We start from the raw sequence: 17,784 nt of genomic DNA on the forward strand, positions 1-17,784 counted from the left end.
CATACGCCGTTTCCCCCCTCCCTCCTCCCTCCGTTTGGTCACCCTCTTCTCTCCCTCTCTCTCTCAGTCTCTCCTCCTCCATCTCCCTTTCTTTTCCTTCTCCCTTTCTCTCCTTTCTTCTTGCATTTTTTCCCATTTATTGTACAGGACTGGGTGAATAGGGGGGAGAGAAGTGGGAGGGAGAGTGATGTAGGTTGGAAATGTTAATTATAATCTCGGCACGGGCACCATTTTACAACGTTGTCATCTCCTTCACATTTGTATCCTAAATATGGCATCTGGGGTGACACTTTTGGAGAGACATTTTTTTTATTTCCCAAGAAGAAGAAGAAGAAAAGTTTCACACCGACTGAAGTGTGTGTTGAAAGTGATGACAAGAGGCAGCTTTTAAATGTTGTGGTGAGCAAACCCCGGAAGCACATGGCCACTTCCAGGAGGGGATGATACAAAAGTGCACATAGTTGGATGTAAGGTTCCCAACATGAGGCCCAGGGACAACCGGGAGTCCCGAGGGGAGGTTTCCAGGGGGTCCCCAGTTAAAAAAAATAGCAGCCGTGGGAAACTAGTGCTAAATGTCACTTTGGTGGTACTTTACTTCAAAGCAGTTAAAATGTGACTTTCTAGGCCAGCTAAAGTGAAAGTGCTCTCTGGTAATAATCATTGTTTCACATTGACCTTGTAAAACACACTTCACATGGCTGCACCCACTTTTTATTCAGTTGCCGATGGCTTAGTTGTAGCAGGTGCAAGTCTAATCCAACCCATGTTCCCGCATCAACACCATTTGCATAAAACATCCCCTGTGTCATCCTATTTCTGTCCTGTTTTTAATGGGGCGGGGTTTTAATGCTGAAAGTTTCTCAATGTTGTATTCATAGATTTTGGGCAGTAGAACAACTTTAAATATAAATGATCATCATAGCCAATGACACACATTTCCGAATCATCTTTCCATTGCTATGATTGTTCTGACCTGATGAATTTAAGTCCATTATCCCCTCCACTTTTACTCCTCATTTGGCCTGAGCAGTGGTTAGATATTTGACTATCTTCACCAGGCAGTCACTTACTTTGTCCCTGTGTTGTTTGGGAATGTGCAGGACGCCTACAGTGGGTTAATCAGAGCCTTATTTGCTGGAAACAGCTCTATGGACGCATGCGGAGAGCGGTGAGTTGCCTTAAATATCCCCTCAAGATTTATAGGCACTACAATTTGCAGTACATGAGCACACAAGTGTTCAATTCTTGGGATAATCGGACCTTGTTTGGCTTCCGTAGTTCAAGGGAAGTCGGCGACAACAAACCAAAGATGTTATGTGCCTACGAGTCGAATCTCAAACTCTTTTCACTCTACTTGTAGTCCTCATATGTGATTTTAACTCTCCCCTTACACATTTAAGCTCATGTGCTGAGGTGAAATGCTCGACTGTTCATATGTGGACCCACGATGTAAAGGATCGAACCTATGATGTTAAATCTCAGCCTTGAGTTATACCCATGGCGTCTAATACCCACGCACAAGGCAACTCTTTATATGAGACCAAGCAGCCTTTGAAGTAACTCCTATCAACCCATCTGTGGAAATATGAAATGACTTAGAGAAAGTGAGTCTGAAGTGTAGCAGATAATGGGCGCTCAGGACTGCTGGACTCTGAGCTAAACGTGTCCATTGTGAATTCAAAAGGCAATAAGTTATTTTAGCTAGCTATTCATATCTTGTTGTAACCCAAACCTCGTCCTTTTTCCACAACCTAAGTAAGATTTCTATTCAAATGCACGACGTTAACCACTTAAGCTTTTGAGTTTGAGGCGTTGAAGGTCACACAGTATGTTAGAAAAGGTACGCAAAGAGGATCAGACCGAAGTGTTGGGACGACCATTGTGCAACAACTTCACCTTGAGTAAAAAAACCCTGCTTACTAAACACCTCTTCAGAGCTGGACTTAAGACGTAACGTGTGAGACCTATCCACTGACTCCATCTGATGTATTTGAACGCTTATCCGTGATATTTGAAGGTTGCATCCTGCTTCCTATCCATCCTGTAGTCAAACGTTTCCATTAGACCTTTACATTGGGCCTCCGTTGTTTCTCCTCCGACTTGTTCTTGCATCCCGTTCTCCGTGTAAGTGGCATTCCATGTTGTGCAGTATAAGGGCAGAGGACAACAACAAAAAAGCGGAGAGTCAGATCTACAGTACGTGGGCTACGGATGCCGGTGGAGTGTTGAAGCCCACGCGCCTCTTTCACCACCTCTCAGCCTTTACAGCGCAGAGTTACGGCGTGAACAAATTGAGGAACAAAAAGCTGAATAGGCTGTTAAGTAACAGCAGAAATGTTCAAGTTGTTTACTTCATTCTCTTTAATAACAGGCCTTCAGTGGGAAACAGTATTTAGATGTCACCTCTTCCTTTGTGCCTTTCTTCCTCCGACATATGGAAGAATTGTAAGTATGAATATTTCTGAAGCTCAAGGCCTCGGGTTTTTTAATATTTAAATGCGATGCGCCGTGTGAAGGTAAATGTTGGCTGGGAAAATTCAAATGTCTTTGCTGACGCAGAACATATCTCCTGGATCAGCCATTGTAAGCCTGCCATTGTGTGTCTGAGAGTGACTGACTAAGTCTGTGGCACATGTGCGGCGCATGCTCGTCTCTGTGTGTGTGTGTGTGTGTACAAAGTAAATCAATGTGTCTGTGTGTGTGTGTGTGTGTGTGTGTGTGTGTAGGCCCGTTTTGCATGTCAGCAGCTTATATGTGCGTATAGAGGTTCATACATGTACGTTCTCCGTCTGCTCACATGAACTTATGTGTGTGTCGGCCGTGTGTGTGTGTGTGTGTGTGTGTGTGTGTGTGTGTGTGTGTGCGTGCCCTCGCTATCTGTTTGTGTTTGTGTGCTACATATGTGTACGTGTTTGCGACTGCCACAATGGCATCATCACCCGCCCCTGACGCTTTGATTGTTTTCTCCGCCGCAGCAGAAATGCACCAATTAATATGCAGAGAGTGAGTGAGACTGTGACACACACACACACACGCACACACACACACACACACACACACACACACACACACAAACAAAACACAGAAAAACAAAAAAAAAACAGCCGTGAGGGAGGGAGACGGGGAGGGAGGTGTGATGGAGGGAGGGAGGGAGGGGAGGGGGCAGAAGAGATGGCACAGAGGAGAGGAAAGAATATGGGGAGATGAAATGAAAGATGAGGAAAGTGTGTGTGTGTGTGTGTGTGTGTGTGTGTGTGTGTGTGTGTGTGTGTGTGTGTGTGTGTGTGTGTGTGTGTGTGTGTGTGTGTGTGTGTGTGTGTGTGTGTGTGTGTGTGTGTGTGTGTGTGTGTGTGTGTGTGTGTGTGTGTGTGTGTGAAATGAGGGTGGAGGGGGGGTGAAATCTGATAGATGCTTGAGTAAAAAAGAGAAAGAAACAGTGAGGAGGGGGGAGGAGGAAGAGGGGGATCAATATGTACATATTCAGTGAGATATGGTGGGAAATCAATTGAGAGGAGGGGAGGAGGAATTGATTTGGGGGGAGGGAGGGAGGAGACGACGGAGGGGGAGGAGGGGGAGTGCAGAGGTGGAGTGATATGTGGCTACGGCTGCTGTCCTTTTTGTCGCAGTGTCAGGGTATTGATACTGTAATACACTCCCACCCCCCCACTACACATACACACACACACACACACCATCACCCCCCCATCACAATGCTGCCCTGACAACGGCTGTCGCGGCGACGCCTACTGGCACAATGCAGTCACAATACAGAGGGCACTGAAGCATCACACACTCGGAGAGAGAGAGAGAGAGAGAGAGGAGGCCAGAGAGGAAGAGGAAGAGGAGGGGAGGAAGATGGAGATGAGGGAGGGGATTGATGGAGAGACAGGAGGGGAGGAAAGGAAGGAAAGGAGGGATAATGTTACATGTGTAGAGCGCCGGAGGGTCTGTGCCCATAGAAACATGTTTAATGGCTTTTATTATGGCGGAGTGTGTGAGGTGTTTTTTTTGTTGTTGTTGTTGACAGACTGATATATGCACTGAGTGTGTGCAAACAAAAAGGTGTTTATTTTGGATCCATTTCGGACGACAAATGCATACCTGTGTTTAGACGTGCATCTACGATAGTGGGATGTATTCAATATAATATTCAGGATTCTGTGAAGTTATTTGCACACGTGTGATTTATTTCCAGCCCGTCTGTCGCTGCCCGGTCTGAATGTGTCTCCGAAATGTCAGCACCGGTTTTTCAGATTTGTGACAAAACATTAATCTGCTTATCCAATTTAATGGTTTACGTAACTTAAGAAGTGGGATCATTCATCGCAACCCATAAAGACAAACTTGATCCTTTTAGTTTTTGGGGACGAAATTTGGTCATTTATTAGGTATTTTATCAGATTCACACCCGATCTGTCGGGTTAATCCTCGATCACTCTCCTTATTTTTGATGGATTTGATTATTTTTTAAGTCTGGATGGTTTGATTGGCTGTTGAACAAGCTAAAAAAAAAGTGCAAGAATGTTGATACATTTGATAGCAACGCATGTAAACCCTAAATGAGTGAAAGTCCAAACGTGTTTGAGATCATCCTAGTGGCAAATCTATCAAACTGAGTGCTTTTAAATCATTCAAACTTGTATTGAAAGCAGACCCCCCCCCCCAAAAAAAAAATCAAATCGAATAAAAGAAACACACACTGCCTGCTCTGACCTCCCTCTGCCAAAATGTCTGTGCCGGCATATTACTGTATCTCCCTCCAACATGCACTCTCATTTACAAAGGGAACGCTTGGCTGGCTGCCTATAAGTCAGTTTATCCGCGTGAGATGACCAACGTCCCTCTTTTTCTTTCCCCTTTTTTTTCCTCCCACTATCTCATACAGTGTGTGTGTATGATCTATAGTTCCCTGCCTCCCCTCCTCCCTGCACCCTCCCTCCCTCCCTCCCTCCCTCACCCTAACCCTTCTTAATATGATGTAAAAAGCTAATCGCATGCAAATGTCTGTTGTCCCGGTAACCGGGCCTGAAAAATCCCTTTGATGTTTCCCCCGACTCATTCTCTTCACGTTCTCTTTGTTCGCCACAGTCTCGCTGCTTTGTCAACATCCCCCCTTTTTTTACCCCGCTCGCTCTCTCTCTCCTCCATCCACGCTGCAGCTCTCTCGGCCCTCTCTTAGTTCTCTCCCTAAAAAAAAAAAAAAGTTCTAACTCCACTTTGTGTCTCCCTCTTTCTATATAAGCCCCCCTCTCTATTATTCCTCTCGTTTTTCCCCCTTGACTGTGCCTCTCTGTCTGTCTGCCCCCTTCGCCCTCGCTCATTTCCCATCATTCCCACCTACTGTCTCCTGTCCCCTTTCTCTCTCCCTCACTTCTTCCTGTCCTACCCCCCCCTCCTTTTCCTCTTCACCCACCCCTTTATCTCTCATTCCTCTCTCTCTCTACGCAGATGGACCCACACACACACACACACACACACACACACACACACACACACACACACACACACACACACTCACACTCTCAAACTGCCCTCCCCTCCTTTAGAGAATTTGATCCCTGGAACTATTTGATATGGCGCTGCACTGTAGTTATCTAATCATTCGGCTTTCTGTGAAGCAGCAGCACAGCTGGCGCTCACAGAGAAAGACCCCACGCATCACACCAGCTCTCCGGTTGTGGAGGTTACTGGCCTTATTTTGAGGTTAAACCTTCTACAAGCCTGCCATAGCCCTTCACAACACCTCAGAGAACTGCTCCATAGTTTTAGGTTTCTCCCTTTACATCAGTGGTGTGAATTAACTATATTAACTCAAGTACACAAGTAACATTTTGAGGGACCTGAGTATTTCAATCTTTTTCTACTTTGTAATTCTTCTCCACAATACTTTTCAGATTTGGATTAATGATGTGAAATATAATCAACCCTTAAATCAGACTTTAGTTCACCTGCAGTAAATCCAGCAGCTACCCTGCAGTATACAAAGCATCAACTAGCTGCACCTTTACCAGCTCTGAGAACACTTTAATGATCAATCATTATAAAACCTATCATATTCAGCTGCGGAAAAAATTAAGGGATCACTTCAGCATTATCAGTTTCTCTGGTTTTACTATTAATAGGTATGTGTTTGAGTTAAACTACTGAGGACATGTATCTGTGTTGAAATTCAACAAACACTGGAATGGCTGCCATACATGTAGAGATAAAGATTTAAGAAAAGACATGGCGTGGTCTCTCATTTCTTACGGAGCTGTATATTATTCTTTTGGTACTTTAAGTATATTTTTGATGCTAATATTTGTGTTCTTTTACTTTACTAAGATTGTGATTGCAGGACTTTTACTTGGACTGAGTATTCCTACACTCTGGTACTTTTACTTAAGTACAAGATCTGAGTACTTCTCCTACCTGTGATCTCGATAACCATGAGCACTTTGAACATCTATCTATCTATCTATCTATCTATCTATCTATCTATCTATCTATCTATCTATCTATCTATCTATCTATCTATCTATCTATCTATCTATCTATCTATCTATCTATCTATCTATCTATCTATCTATCTATCTATCTATCTATCTATCTATCTATCTATCTATCTATCTATCTATCTATCTATCTATCTATCTATCTATCTATCTATCTATCTATCTATCTATCTATCTAAAACCTCTCCTCTTGAATCCCCTCTGAGACGTTTGCAACTCGCATCTAGTTTTAATTCAACACAGAAGAGTAAAAAAACAGTACAAATATCAAGTAAGCATAACATGCGTTTCCAACATTCCACATTCCTTTAAAAAAAATGTAAACACTAAGCAGAGTGTGTGGTAGAAAGAGAGAGCAGAAAGTTTTATACATTACCACTGCTTCGCACGGCATACAAAACTAAAAGATTTTGCATGTGGCAATCTATACTGCAGTAAGAATGAAAGATGGTGTTCATTACATCGCTTCCAATATAACGCAATGTACCAAACAGCTAAAGGCTACGAGGTGTACGGGGGCCTTCTCCAAGCCAACAAATTACATATTGATTCAGAAACGGCTCAATAGCCGTTTGCAATTTCTGAATTTGAATGCAGATATGAAACGTGCTAAACCTGATAACCGCGGCCGTCTGCAGACGTGAGCTTGACCTCCCGCTGCTGCTGCTGGATCTCCCTACCTGATGGTTTCCTATTGTACCTTAAGCGTGATATTGTCTGATAGTGATCAAATCAAACCGCTGAGTGGATGATGATTGGTTTTACTGACTGCATGCTTGCTGTCTTACAATATGAACTCCACTATCATATGAAATATACATATCTATGGTTTTCGTCTGCATCGTAACATAGAATGACAATTTCCAGATATGCTGGGCGTTATATTGCAGATTTAAATCACTCGTGCAATGTATACGGGATATCCACTGAAGTTTTAGTCCTGTGGGTTTGAATGCAACTCAACATTGTGCTATAAATGTACCCACGAGTGTGTTTGGCAGAGCAGTATAACATACGTTTCTGTCCCTGGAGAGGAAATGTATTTTAATAATTACTTCTGAGAGATGATATCTTTAAAGAAAAGACACATATCAGGAAATACACTTATTAGCTGTCTTTGCAAGAATTAGATGACAAGACTGATACCACTCTTATGTCTGCAGGCAATATGAAGCCAGCAGTGAGATAGCTTAGCTTAGCACAAAGAGTAGCCTAGCCAAAACAGCTAGCCTAGCTGTATCTGTCAGTAACAAATCCACCTATCAGCACCCTTTAAAAGGTTATATCTTATATGATTAAAAGGTGCTGGTTTGTGCATTTTTGTTATCTTTTAGCAAGTTATTTATTTTCAGTCTTTACCCTAAGCTAAGCTAAGCTAACTAGCAGCTTGCAAAGGCTTTCAATGTGACGTACACACATTGGAGATTGGTAGCTATCTTCTCATCTAACTCCTGGCAAGATATGTCAAACTATTCAGTTTAAAAATGTGAGAAAAAACAGTGACAAAGAGCTTTAAAGACACAGCTAAGACCTCCGTATGAAACTTTTGTTCCTCTAAACAAGAACCTTAGAGTCAGATTTGAGTAAGTTACCTCTTATAATCCGATGTAGTTCATGTCGTCTGGCTGCGAGCAAAAAAACCCAGCAAAACCAGGATGAAGCAAATTAAACAGATCTTCCATTTTATGGAGACCAGGAAAGAGCAAATCAAAATGTAACAACAATACCTCTTTGTACACAAAACAACATTGCACAGACACCCATTTTATACCTTTGGCACATAGAATATAAAACAAAATGCATATAGTTCATCATCAGTACTCTTATAAGGCACCACAAAGCTCAAGTAGCTGACATAAGTTATACTTTTAAGAAGATTAAATACCAGTTCTTGCCACTGTTAATACATCTTTAGCTTAAACAAACAGTCCGATATGATCCTATAAGGCGTTGTTTATCGAGGCGATGCTTCCTGTATGTGATCAGATGTGTGCCTGATGTTTATTTAGCCACTGTACCAGGCTCTAAGTCGGCCCCAGTGAGTGTGTGTGAGCATGTGAATAGAGCCTCCACTGTCTTCCAACAATCAGAGTGACTGCATGTGTTGTCGGACACTCTTTGTATGTGTACGTGTGCTCACACCACCCCTGCCTCATTTACATAGATGCAATCACACCTAGCCCATGCCACACATTTCTACACAGGCAGAAACAGTACTCCATTCAGCCTTATGAAAATGAGTACATAATACATTCTAAATCTGCAATCCTACGGTGGATTTACGCCCCGCATATTACTTCCTGTTTATTATCAGATGCTGGAGCATGTGATGCGTACAGTCAGCCAGCCAGGCCGTCAGTGGTTCAGACCAAGTGGTTTGGCCTAGTGGGGAGCCGCGGGGCAGACAATGGTCGCACTGTGTGGCTGAAGTGCCTTTGGTGTCAATGACTCTGCCAGCAACTGAGGCTGGCAGATCCAAAATGGCGGAGCGGGTAGAGCCCTGCTGGTGCTCGTCATGGTTTAGACGGGGCAGTTTTGATCCTTTTTTTTGGGAGGCAGCTTTTCTTCTTCTTGTTCTTCTTAGAGAATGTGGGGAAAGCAGTGCAGCAGTCTTCCAGCTAATCTGCTGGCTTTTTATTAGTTTGAAGGAGGTGAGGGGGGGGAGTCTGAGGGTCTCTCTTTTGTCTTCTTGCTCCTCGAAGTCCAGTTTGGCTTCCCCGAGGTGGAATAGAGATGATTCAAATCTTCAAACAAGTCCAGTTTCTGATTGTAAAAGTTACAGGAAGAGAAGCAAAGAAACAATATGTTACTTTTTCATTTTTAACATTCAACATTCAGCCTGTAGAGCTATTGTTGCTTGATGTTTGATATAAATTGGATATATATTGGTGGGAACTCAATGGCTCAATTCAAAGCTGCAAAAAATGAAGTTGAATAACTCAACAACAATGTATTTTCCCGGGAAATCATGAAACCGTTACTCAGGATATTTGACAGAGCTAGTAGGAACTACTTTTTCGAAGGAAGCGTAATTCTACTCATGGGGGAGACGAAGATTGGCAACCGTGACGCCGTCCTCCTTGCTGCCTCATGCACAGTTATACGGTTAGCAAGGGCAGTTTGGTAGAAAGTAAATAGTTCCTACTGCCAATGAAAGCTCTGTAGATTATCTTGAGTTCTGGGGTCAGGATTTCTGGAAAAATAGAATCCTGTTTAGTTCTTAAAATGTATTTTTGGGGCGTTTTCAGCAACACTTTGCTCCATTATATTGAAGCGAAGCTAGATCTCTCTAAGGCCAATATCTCCAACCAAAACAATCCCAATTGATAAATACGTTTAAGAGGAACATTTGGTATTTTTGATTTGGGGGGAACTGTCCCTTTAAGCATTCTCCAGGATATGTTTCTTATTCCATTAGTGAAGTAAAAATCAGGAGAAATGGTAAAATCCGAAAGTGAGTGGCAGAGTCATGAGCATCATGAGAAAAGGTTAAAGAACTAAAGAGATTAACTTACTCTCATTGAGATGACAGTTACACAGCTGTAGAGGGAGACTGGCTCTGAGGAGGAATAAGGGAAAACAGAAACAGTCACATATTTTTATTCTCCGCTGAAGTGTGCGTGCGTGCCAAAGCGAAAAGCGGCAGTCCTCCCTCTGTTGTTGAATATGTGTGTATCGCTGTCTGTGTGTTTGCCCTATCTGTTTGGGCTGCGTGTGTCCGTCTGTCTGTCAATCTGTTCCCAGCACAGTCTGTTTGCCAATCTGTCATATTCTGTTTGCTAGATAAGGACATTTGAGTGTGTGTTTGTGTGTGTGTGAACAGAGCAAATTCATTTAAACTGCTATGGAAATGGAAGGCAGGTATCGCTGTTTCCTTACAACTAACATGAGGCGCACACACTCGATGCTCATGCTGTTTAAAGGACACTTTTTATATATTAATCACCTCACTGTAAGACTGACACTCCTCTAATCTCAACAGCAACTAACGAACGTTTAACCTTTTTTATTTTGTCCGATAAAACCTTTTATTATGTGTTATATACCATCTAATAGAGAAGAGCAAAAATGACTGTGCTAAAACCCAAATGAGCTTTTGAATGCACAAATTACTGATGAAAAAAAGACACATTTTAATGATTTCTGATTGCAACGTCCCTTATCTGTTCCTTCTCTGATTTTCATACCTTCATTAGGCAGAAGTTAAAGTGAAATGAAGGGAAATAAGAAAGAGGGATAGCAAATAGTCAGTAGTTAGAACAACATACTTTTTCCTCATATAAGAAGAACAAATAAAAGCAGACAGATTTATAGGTGGACTAGAAAGGCGTAATTTACGTTTTTATATAATGCTCAAATATAATTATTCTACACCCGTCCAAGTAGCATAATGCAGGTAGAGCTGGTGGCCCAAGTTCTGGAGCTTGGTCCCCATAAGGAGGCCCTGGATCCGAATTCACCGCCTGTCATCCCCTCTTTCAACCCTATCACTTCCATAAAGGCACTGGTTGCACAGAGAGGCTTTTTGCCTTTAATCGGATAGGACAGTGGAGTGTGACAGGAGAGTGGGAGAGAGAGTCGGGGTGGGATCCGGAAAGGACCACGGGTCGGGAATCGAACCCGGGTCGCCGGCGTACGGTGCAGGGGCCCCAGCCAGTTGCGCCACGGCCGAGGCCGCAGAGTAGGTTTCTTTTTGAATATAGCCTTCAAAGGTTTGGAGACTGGACGCTGTGTATTTCTGTGTGGGTTTCGATTACATCAAGTATTTCACCTTGTTATGTAAAGCTTGTTCTACAGTGGAACACACTCAAATTAACCCCATTTCTGGTTTTGGGGGTCTTTGTAAATGGGTTGAACTTAATTGGAACACAATACATAATTTTGAGACTGAAGGTTGTGGGTTCGATCCCAGCCCGAGCAGCCAACATGTCGATGCCTGGGCAAGATACATAACCCTGAGCTGCTCCCGATGGCCAACGGTGTGTGAATGTTGTTTCCTAGAGCAAGGTGCACTGCTCTGTATGAATTGGTGATTTCCTTGTAGTATGTAAAGCGCTTTGAGGTGTCATAAAGGCTGGATAAATTGCTATAAAAGTACAGTCCATTTACCATAAGATAAACACTGCAGTATTCCTGCTACTCCAATGAAAGTTGAGTAAAGTTAAAAGTTATTATGAGCTTTCTGTCTCGACTTTCTAATCGTGCTTGTTTTTAGTCTACTTGCTGTCATCCACCCTGACATCCACCTGTAGTTCGAGGCATTAAAATCCAAACTTTTGATGCCAAATATCAACCCTGTACATATTCCACACTCGCATAATAATCCATTATAAGTGAGTTGGCAGACAGAGCCGATACTAGTGACAACCAGTGCATGGTTTAAAAGAATGCTGCTCTCATTTGCATTCTCAAGGCTCGTCTTTGACCATGATCAGCATCTCAAGATAGTTCCCAGGCCATCAGAAAAGTCATATAAGGGAGTTTTTTTTCAGGGAAACACAGGTTCTCCCTGGAAAACCTTCAAATATTTAGAGAAAAAAACCCTGTGGTGCCACTTCACATTCCTCACAAAGCTATGTCCTGCAAGTATACATGTTTTCATGCACCCTAGAATAACTGAATTGTGAAATGTAATCCCACCTGGGAGCAACTTGTTGATCCGGAGCTTCTCCTAGGGTCCCTCCCAGACGCCGGGGACCCCCCCTCCTTCTGACTGCCCACAGAGGAGGAGTCTGAGCAGCTACTGTGGACTGTGTGTGACAGAAAGGTGGTTATAGGTTAACAGAAAGCACCAAAATCAGGACATCAAGCAGGTGTTAAACACATCAAATGTTTATGTTAGCCCCTTTTTTGCTTCCGGTAGTGGATCAAATGTCAAACACTGACACCATCATGCATTCAAGCATCATTTCCATGCATGGATTCTTCCCAATTCACACCAGCATTGTGTGTATGCACTTTAATAATCTTAGAAATCCCAAATCAGTGCATTATAATGTTTTCTGGAAACCGAATTGGGTATAAACTGGGTGTGGGGAGAGACAAAGAGCGAGGAGTCAGAGAGAGGAGGCATTTTTCTCATCCTGTTCAATGAATTTCTAACACGCCGTTCCGTCCCAGAGGACAATTCATGCATTGAAACCCTGAGCTGCTGCTCTCAATGAGACACCTGGTGAGCAGTATGTGCACTGCACCCAGCCATGACTGGGAAATCACTTTGGCTCCAGCAGGCCTTACTGGGTGGTGCGTCTGGAATCTGTGGAATTATATTTCCATTTGTGTGTTTTTATTTCCATTTGTGGGGCGTGCCAGTGATCGTATGGCATCAATATGTGATGTGTGTTCCAGGAGGGGTTTTCTATAACCTGCCTCTGGTGGTTCGTTCAGTCCTTTCCTTGTTTTTTCATGAGGAGTGTTGACTATAACGTGTGTATTCAGAAGGGAGCTGTTGTGGAGGTTGCTCATTATACGTGCAGGTGGGCAGTGCTGATCCTGCTGGTTACAATACATAAATAAGAGCAAGAAACATGTTGTTTTTAGCGTCTCAAACATCTTTCTGTTTTCAGACACTTTCATATATTTTCCACTCTTCATTTATGTTGCTGCCTGAACATATAGCACATAATATAACTAAGGGTCCTGATTACTGAGAAGAGTTTTGTGATCACACTGCGTTGTGGAATCGGATCATGCAAGGATATTTGGCCAGTTATCATAGGTGGAAGAAGTACTCAGATCTTGTTCATATGCAAGTCGAAGTACAAGAGTGTAGGAATACTCTGTTACAAGTATAAGTACTGCAAACAAAATTTTACTGAAGTGCTTACTCACTTTTTTCCTGAAAGATCTGCCATTTTTTCAAAAATATCGAATAAAATTCAGATCATTTCTTAAAAAGTGTCCCTTTTTTCCTCAAAATTCTGCCTTTTCTTTTGACTTTTAAAAATGTGCCACTATTTTCTCATTGTTCTAACTCCTTTTTCATGTGGCCCTGTAAATGTACATGCTTTGTCTCCCATTTTTGATTTTCTTATCTAACTTCAGATTTTTTTTCCAAATTTGAATTTCTGACTATTTATAAAAAATATCACTTTTTTCCAAATTTCAACTTTTAAAACATTTTGGTTATTTTTTCAAAATGATCCCTTTTTTCCTAAAACTTCTACATTTTTATTCAAATTCTCCCAAATTGTTTTCCTTTTTCTCGAAATGTCGTCTTTTAAAAATGTCTAACTTCTTTGGCAAAATGTGTATAATGTAAACGAATCAGGACAAAGCCACAGTTCCAGAGACTCGGGACTGACGGCTGAGAGGGGATTTGATCACATGGAGAGTAAAAGGTGCTTTTTGACTGCGCTACATATTCTCTGCAGGCACGTCAGAGAGCTCTTCAAAATGTCTCAGCGCGAGGCAAGTATAAAAAATTCATAGAATAGCCCGGGGGCGCCAGATTGAAAAAAAAAAGAACATGTAGCACGTTATTACTTTGTCACATGGGAAGAAACAACCAGCACCGTTTTGTTTCCTGTCGGTAATCTCTGAGCCATCACTCTCAGCTCAGAAGGCAAATTTGAACAGTCCAGTAATCGGATCTGGTCTCAAAAAACTCACTCGCTTCCTGAAGACACAGTTTGAAATGAAAAGAAGACGCTACACTTAACATAAATCCTCTGTTGGATTACGTTATTCAGTGATCTACCGATACGAATTTCAAATCTGAGATGCAAATCCTTTATTCTTTCCTCTCCATATACCTGTAGCTTCCCACGTTTACTGTACACGTGTTACAGATGTTTTCCCTTCTGAGCCTACCTCTGTCATTGAGACTGTAGATGGAGTCCAGCTCAGAGCCTGGGGTTCCTGTCGCGTCCAGCAGCAGCTTACTGGAAATCCCCATGCAGAGTGACTCCTTCAGACACAACTCTGGGGAAAAAATCATTGAAAGAAAACTGTTTTTTGTGACTCAAAATAGTACAGTGTCAGACAGAAACCACCAAATATACTCAACTGCATTGTACATTACAGTATAAGGACAGAATATTAACGTCTTTTAAAGAAATATGACAAGGAAATACAAAGATGTGTTTTGGTAAATCAGGGGGGAGGGACTGCAGCATGTCTTTCATGTTTGTCCAAATCTGGTGGAAAATCCCTCAAGCATTCCCGAGGAAATGTTGCTAAATCAATTAATCATTCCATTTGACTTGAAGACAGACTTCAAAGAGTTCGACTTTTATTTTTATCCTACAAAACCTTACGCCTACATTACCCACAATGCAGTCCGAGATGTGGTTGTGTTATGCTAGCAGCGGCTAATGGAGCCACAGGCGGAGTTGAGTTACGTCACATGAGAAAATGATAGGGATTTTAGGTGGATTAAGCTTTCTAAAAAGGTCTGAGAGTCTATAGCTGAGCCCTCTGAGGTCAAAGGTCAGGCTGTACCTGTGTTGTTGATGGCGTGAGTCCACAGCAGGTGGGCGATGTCATGGGTCCAGGTCACTTTGCCCTCCCTGTCCTTCGCCTGCAGCGTGATGCAGTCTTTGGTTCGAGGAGCCTGACGCACCCAGACTTCAAACTTCAGCCCGTCCCCCCCCACGCTCTGAGTCAGACCCATCTCGCCCGTCTGCAGGGAGAGAGGAAAAACATGTAAAGCCAGGAAGAAAAATAGAAGCAATGACAGAACGTTTAGCTAAAAAAATGGACTGAAAAAGGGAAATTTGTGAGAGAATTACAGCGAGGTGTGTGTGTGTTTGTGTGTGTGTGTGTGTGTGTGTGTGTGTGTGTGTGTGTGTGTGTGTGTGTGTGTGTGTGTGTGTGTGTGTGTGTGTGTGTGTGCGTGTGCGTGTGTGTGTGTGTGTGTGTGCGTGTGCGTGTGCGCGTGTGCGCGTACCTTGATGCTGTGCTTGTAGCTGTAGGCGGTGCGTCCCGGGCCGGCGCTCTTCTGTTTGGTGAAGATGACGACGTGCTGGTAGAGGAAGACGTTCCTCACGCCCGCACGCTTCCTCCGAGCCCCCCCGCACACCGTCAGCTCGCCCTGCCGCACCAACTCGCCGCGCTCCGCCACCAGAATCTGAAATCACACACACACACACGCGTGCACAGTCACGTTGATGCACTTATCTTGGCCCGAGGCCCGGGCCCAGGGCTTTAATCTGCGAAAGATACCATCTTAATTTATATCTTAAGAGGCCATTTAGCCCTGAATTATGTTTTAAATGGTGTCTTTTTTTTTGTTGCCAGTGGGTTTTTATAGTTCACTTTTTCCTCATCCAGTTTTATTTAATTTAAGAAATAATATTTAAAAAAAGGCAAATTAATAACTGGAGTCTTAAGAGAAACAGATCGTAGAGAAAATCTCACTTTTTGGACAATGCACCTTTAGCCTCGCTTTTAGGCTTTCATCACATACTTTCTCTCTGTTTCCAAGCACATGTGTCATCACCTACTCACATTTTTTGATTTAGAGTTGCAAGCAGTTCAGCTACACACACTGAAAAGCCTTCTTCTCCAGTAAATAAAGCAAAAGGACAAAGCGGTATTATAATTACAGTGCCTTGCGTGGTGACATGCTGCATTCCCCCTTCACAGGGATGCTTCTGTCTGTTGGATCTGTGCTCTAATTGGCCAGCTGACTCACATCTTTTGTTAAAAATGTGACTGTATTGTTCAAGTCGATGACAGGGTTACAGGACTCTGTCATGTTGTTGCATCTCCTAGCAGAGGCAGACGGAGGTTGATAAAAGTCAGATCTTATGTAACGCTCCTCGAGGACTCGATCCAAGCGTAGCGAGGACATAAATAGACAAAAACGAGACAACATCTTTTAACCACGCAGATTAAATAAAGAGGACTGATCATTTAAAAGCAACCTCACATATATTTAAACCTCTAGATATGTGTGTGTGTGATGACATAAGTAATGCTTCACACACATAATGTACACCCACATACACACCCACCCGTACACACACCTGCACTTATGGTCTTTTCACTTGGAGAGGGATTTGAAGTGGCTCAATGGGAGTGTTTGTTCCGCTGTAATCTCCCCTCGCTCGAAAAGGGGAGGAGAGTTGTGTGTGTGTGTGTGTGTGCGTGGGAGTCAAACGTTTGTCACGACTAGCTCTGAATGATACTGCTGTGTCAGAGTATTACAGTACGGGGCAAGTGGATGTGGGGTTTTCTGACTTTTTGATAAATGTTAAAGCTGTTTGTTTGTGTTTTCTTAATCTGTAATTACAGTAAGAGTGTTACCAAAGTGTCGCCGTAGTGATTAGTCTTTTATTCCACTCATATTGGCTGGTTTCTCTATTTGTGTTCAGTGCTGGTTAATTTCGTTCCTTAAATAAAGAAAACAACTTAGTTTTTAGGAGCTTAAAGGGTGGCATGTGAGAATTTTCACTGCGGTTTTACATCTGCACACACTCAAACGTTGGTCTGTGGTCTTATGCCAGAAAATGTTGATCAATGTGCTTCACAATAAACTTGGTTTTCATACCAAGCAAACATAAGTTGTTGAAGTAGCAGCAAACATTTTAAGAAAACGTAAATGAGCTTCTTTGGAGCCCAGAAGATTCAGCTGAAGTGCGTTTTAATTGAGAATATTTGTGATATTTTGAATTCATAAAAGTCTAGTCTACCAAGAGGGGTGGGAAGGGGAGAGGGACATTCTTTATACGTGTTCTCACCGGACATCCGACGATGAGGTCGCTGGCCCTGAGGTCCTCACCGTGCCGCTGGGCGTGTCTCAGGATGGAGAGGGCGGAGTCGGAGGCGGGGTTTATCCCTCCCAGCTCCTCCAGGGCCTCGCAGTACTGCTCCAGCCTCTGGGTGGGAGCCTGCAGACAGTGAGGGTAGGACAGGGGGGAGAGGGGGGAGGCTGGGGGGAGTTTGGACTGTTTGACAGGGGGAGAGAGAAGAGGAGAGTTGCAGGAAAAGGTGAGGCTGGCATAGTCACAATCACACAGTGCAACCTAAAAAGTGTTGATCAATATTTTGTCACTAACCCAGATGTAATACCCATAATGCATTGCACACAGACAGAAAAGACATAAGCCAGATGAGCGGTAATGTGTTTGAGTTTTGAAGACAATATAGGGCTCCATAATGAATAATAAATGAGTCAAATGCATCTGCCATTTTCTCTCAATGCATCTTGCCTGTGTCTGTTTTGCATTTGAACAATTTCCAGAAAGAAAGAATGAAATAAAACCCAAGTTTTTATGAAGAAAGTTTATATTTTATCTTATCGTTTGTGATATGCCATCTGAAAAGCTGTGAAAATGTTACTGTA

The 17,784-nt window shown here is 42.9% G+C and overlaps 1 protein-coding gene across 2 annotated transcripts in view; it reads right to left on the bottom strand.

Moving 5' to 3' along the window:
• Positions 1-6,703: 6,703 nt before the first annotated feature.
• The window catches only part of arhgef40 (Rho guanine nucleotide exchange factor (GEF) 40), a 33,124-nt gene continuing 22,043 nt past the window's right edge, over positions 6,704-17,784 (bottom strand). For both annotated transcript variants that reach the window (XM_063900339.1, XM_063900340.1), the window contains 7 exons: positions 17,180-17,386; positions 15,385-15,564; positions 14,937-15,117; positions 14,307-14,417; positions 12,135-12,244; positions 10,010-10,053; positions 6,704-9,257 (listed from right to left, as the gene is read on the bottom strand). In XM_063900339.1, coding sequence (XP_063756409.1) covers positions 10,027-10,053; positions 12,135-12,244; positions 14,307-14,417; positions 14,937-15,117; positions 15,385-15,564; positions 17,180-17,386 — 816 coding nt within the window. In that variant the 3' untranslated portion in view covers positions 6,704-9,257; positions 10,010-10,026. The remainder of the gene's footprint in view (positions 9,258-10,009; positions 10,054-12,134; positions 12,245-14,306; positions 14,418-14,936; positions 15,118-15,384; positions 15,565-17,179; positions 17,387-17,784) is intronic.

The sequence above is a fragment of the Eleginops maclovinus genome, chromosome 14, assembly GCF_036324505.1.
Source record: "Eleginops maclovinus isolate JMC-PN-2008 ecotype Puerto Natales chromosome 14, JC_Emac_rtc_rv5, whole genome shotgun sequence".
Lineage (NCBI taxonomy): Eukaryota > Metazoa > Chordata > Actinopteri > Perciformes > Eleginopidae > Eleginops > Eleginops maclovinus.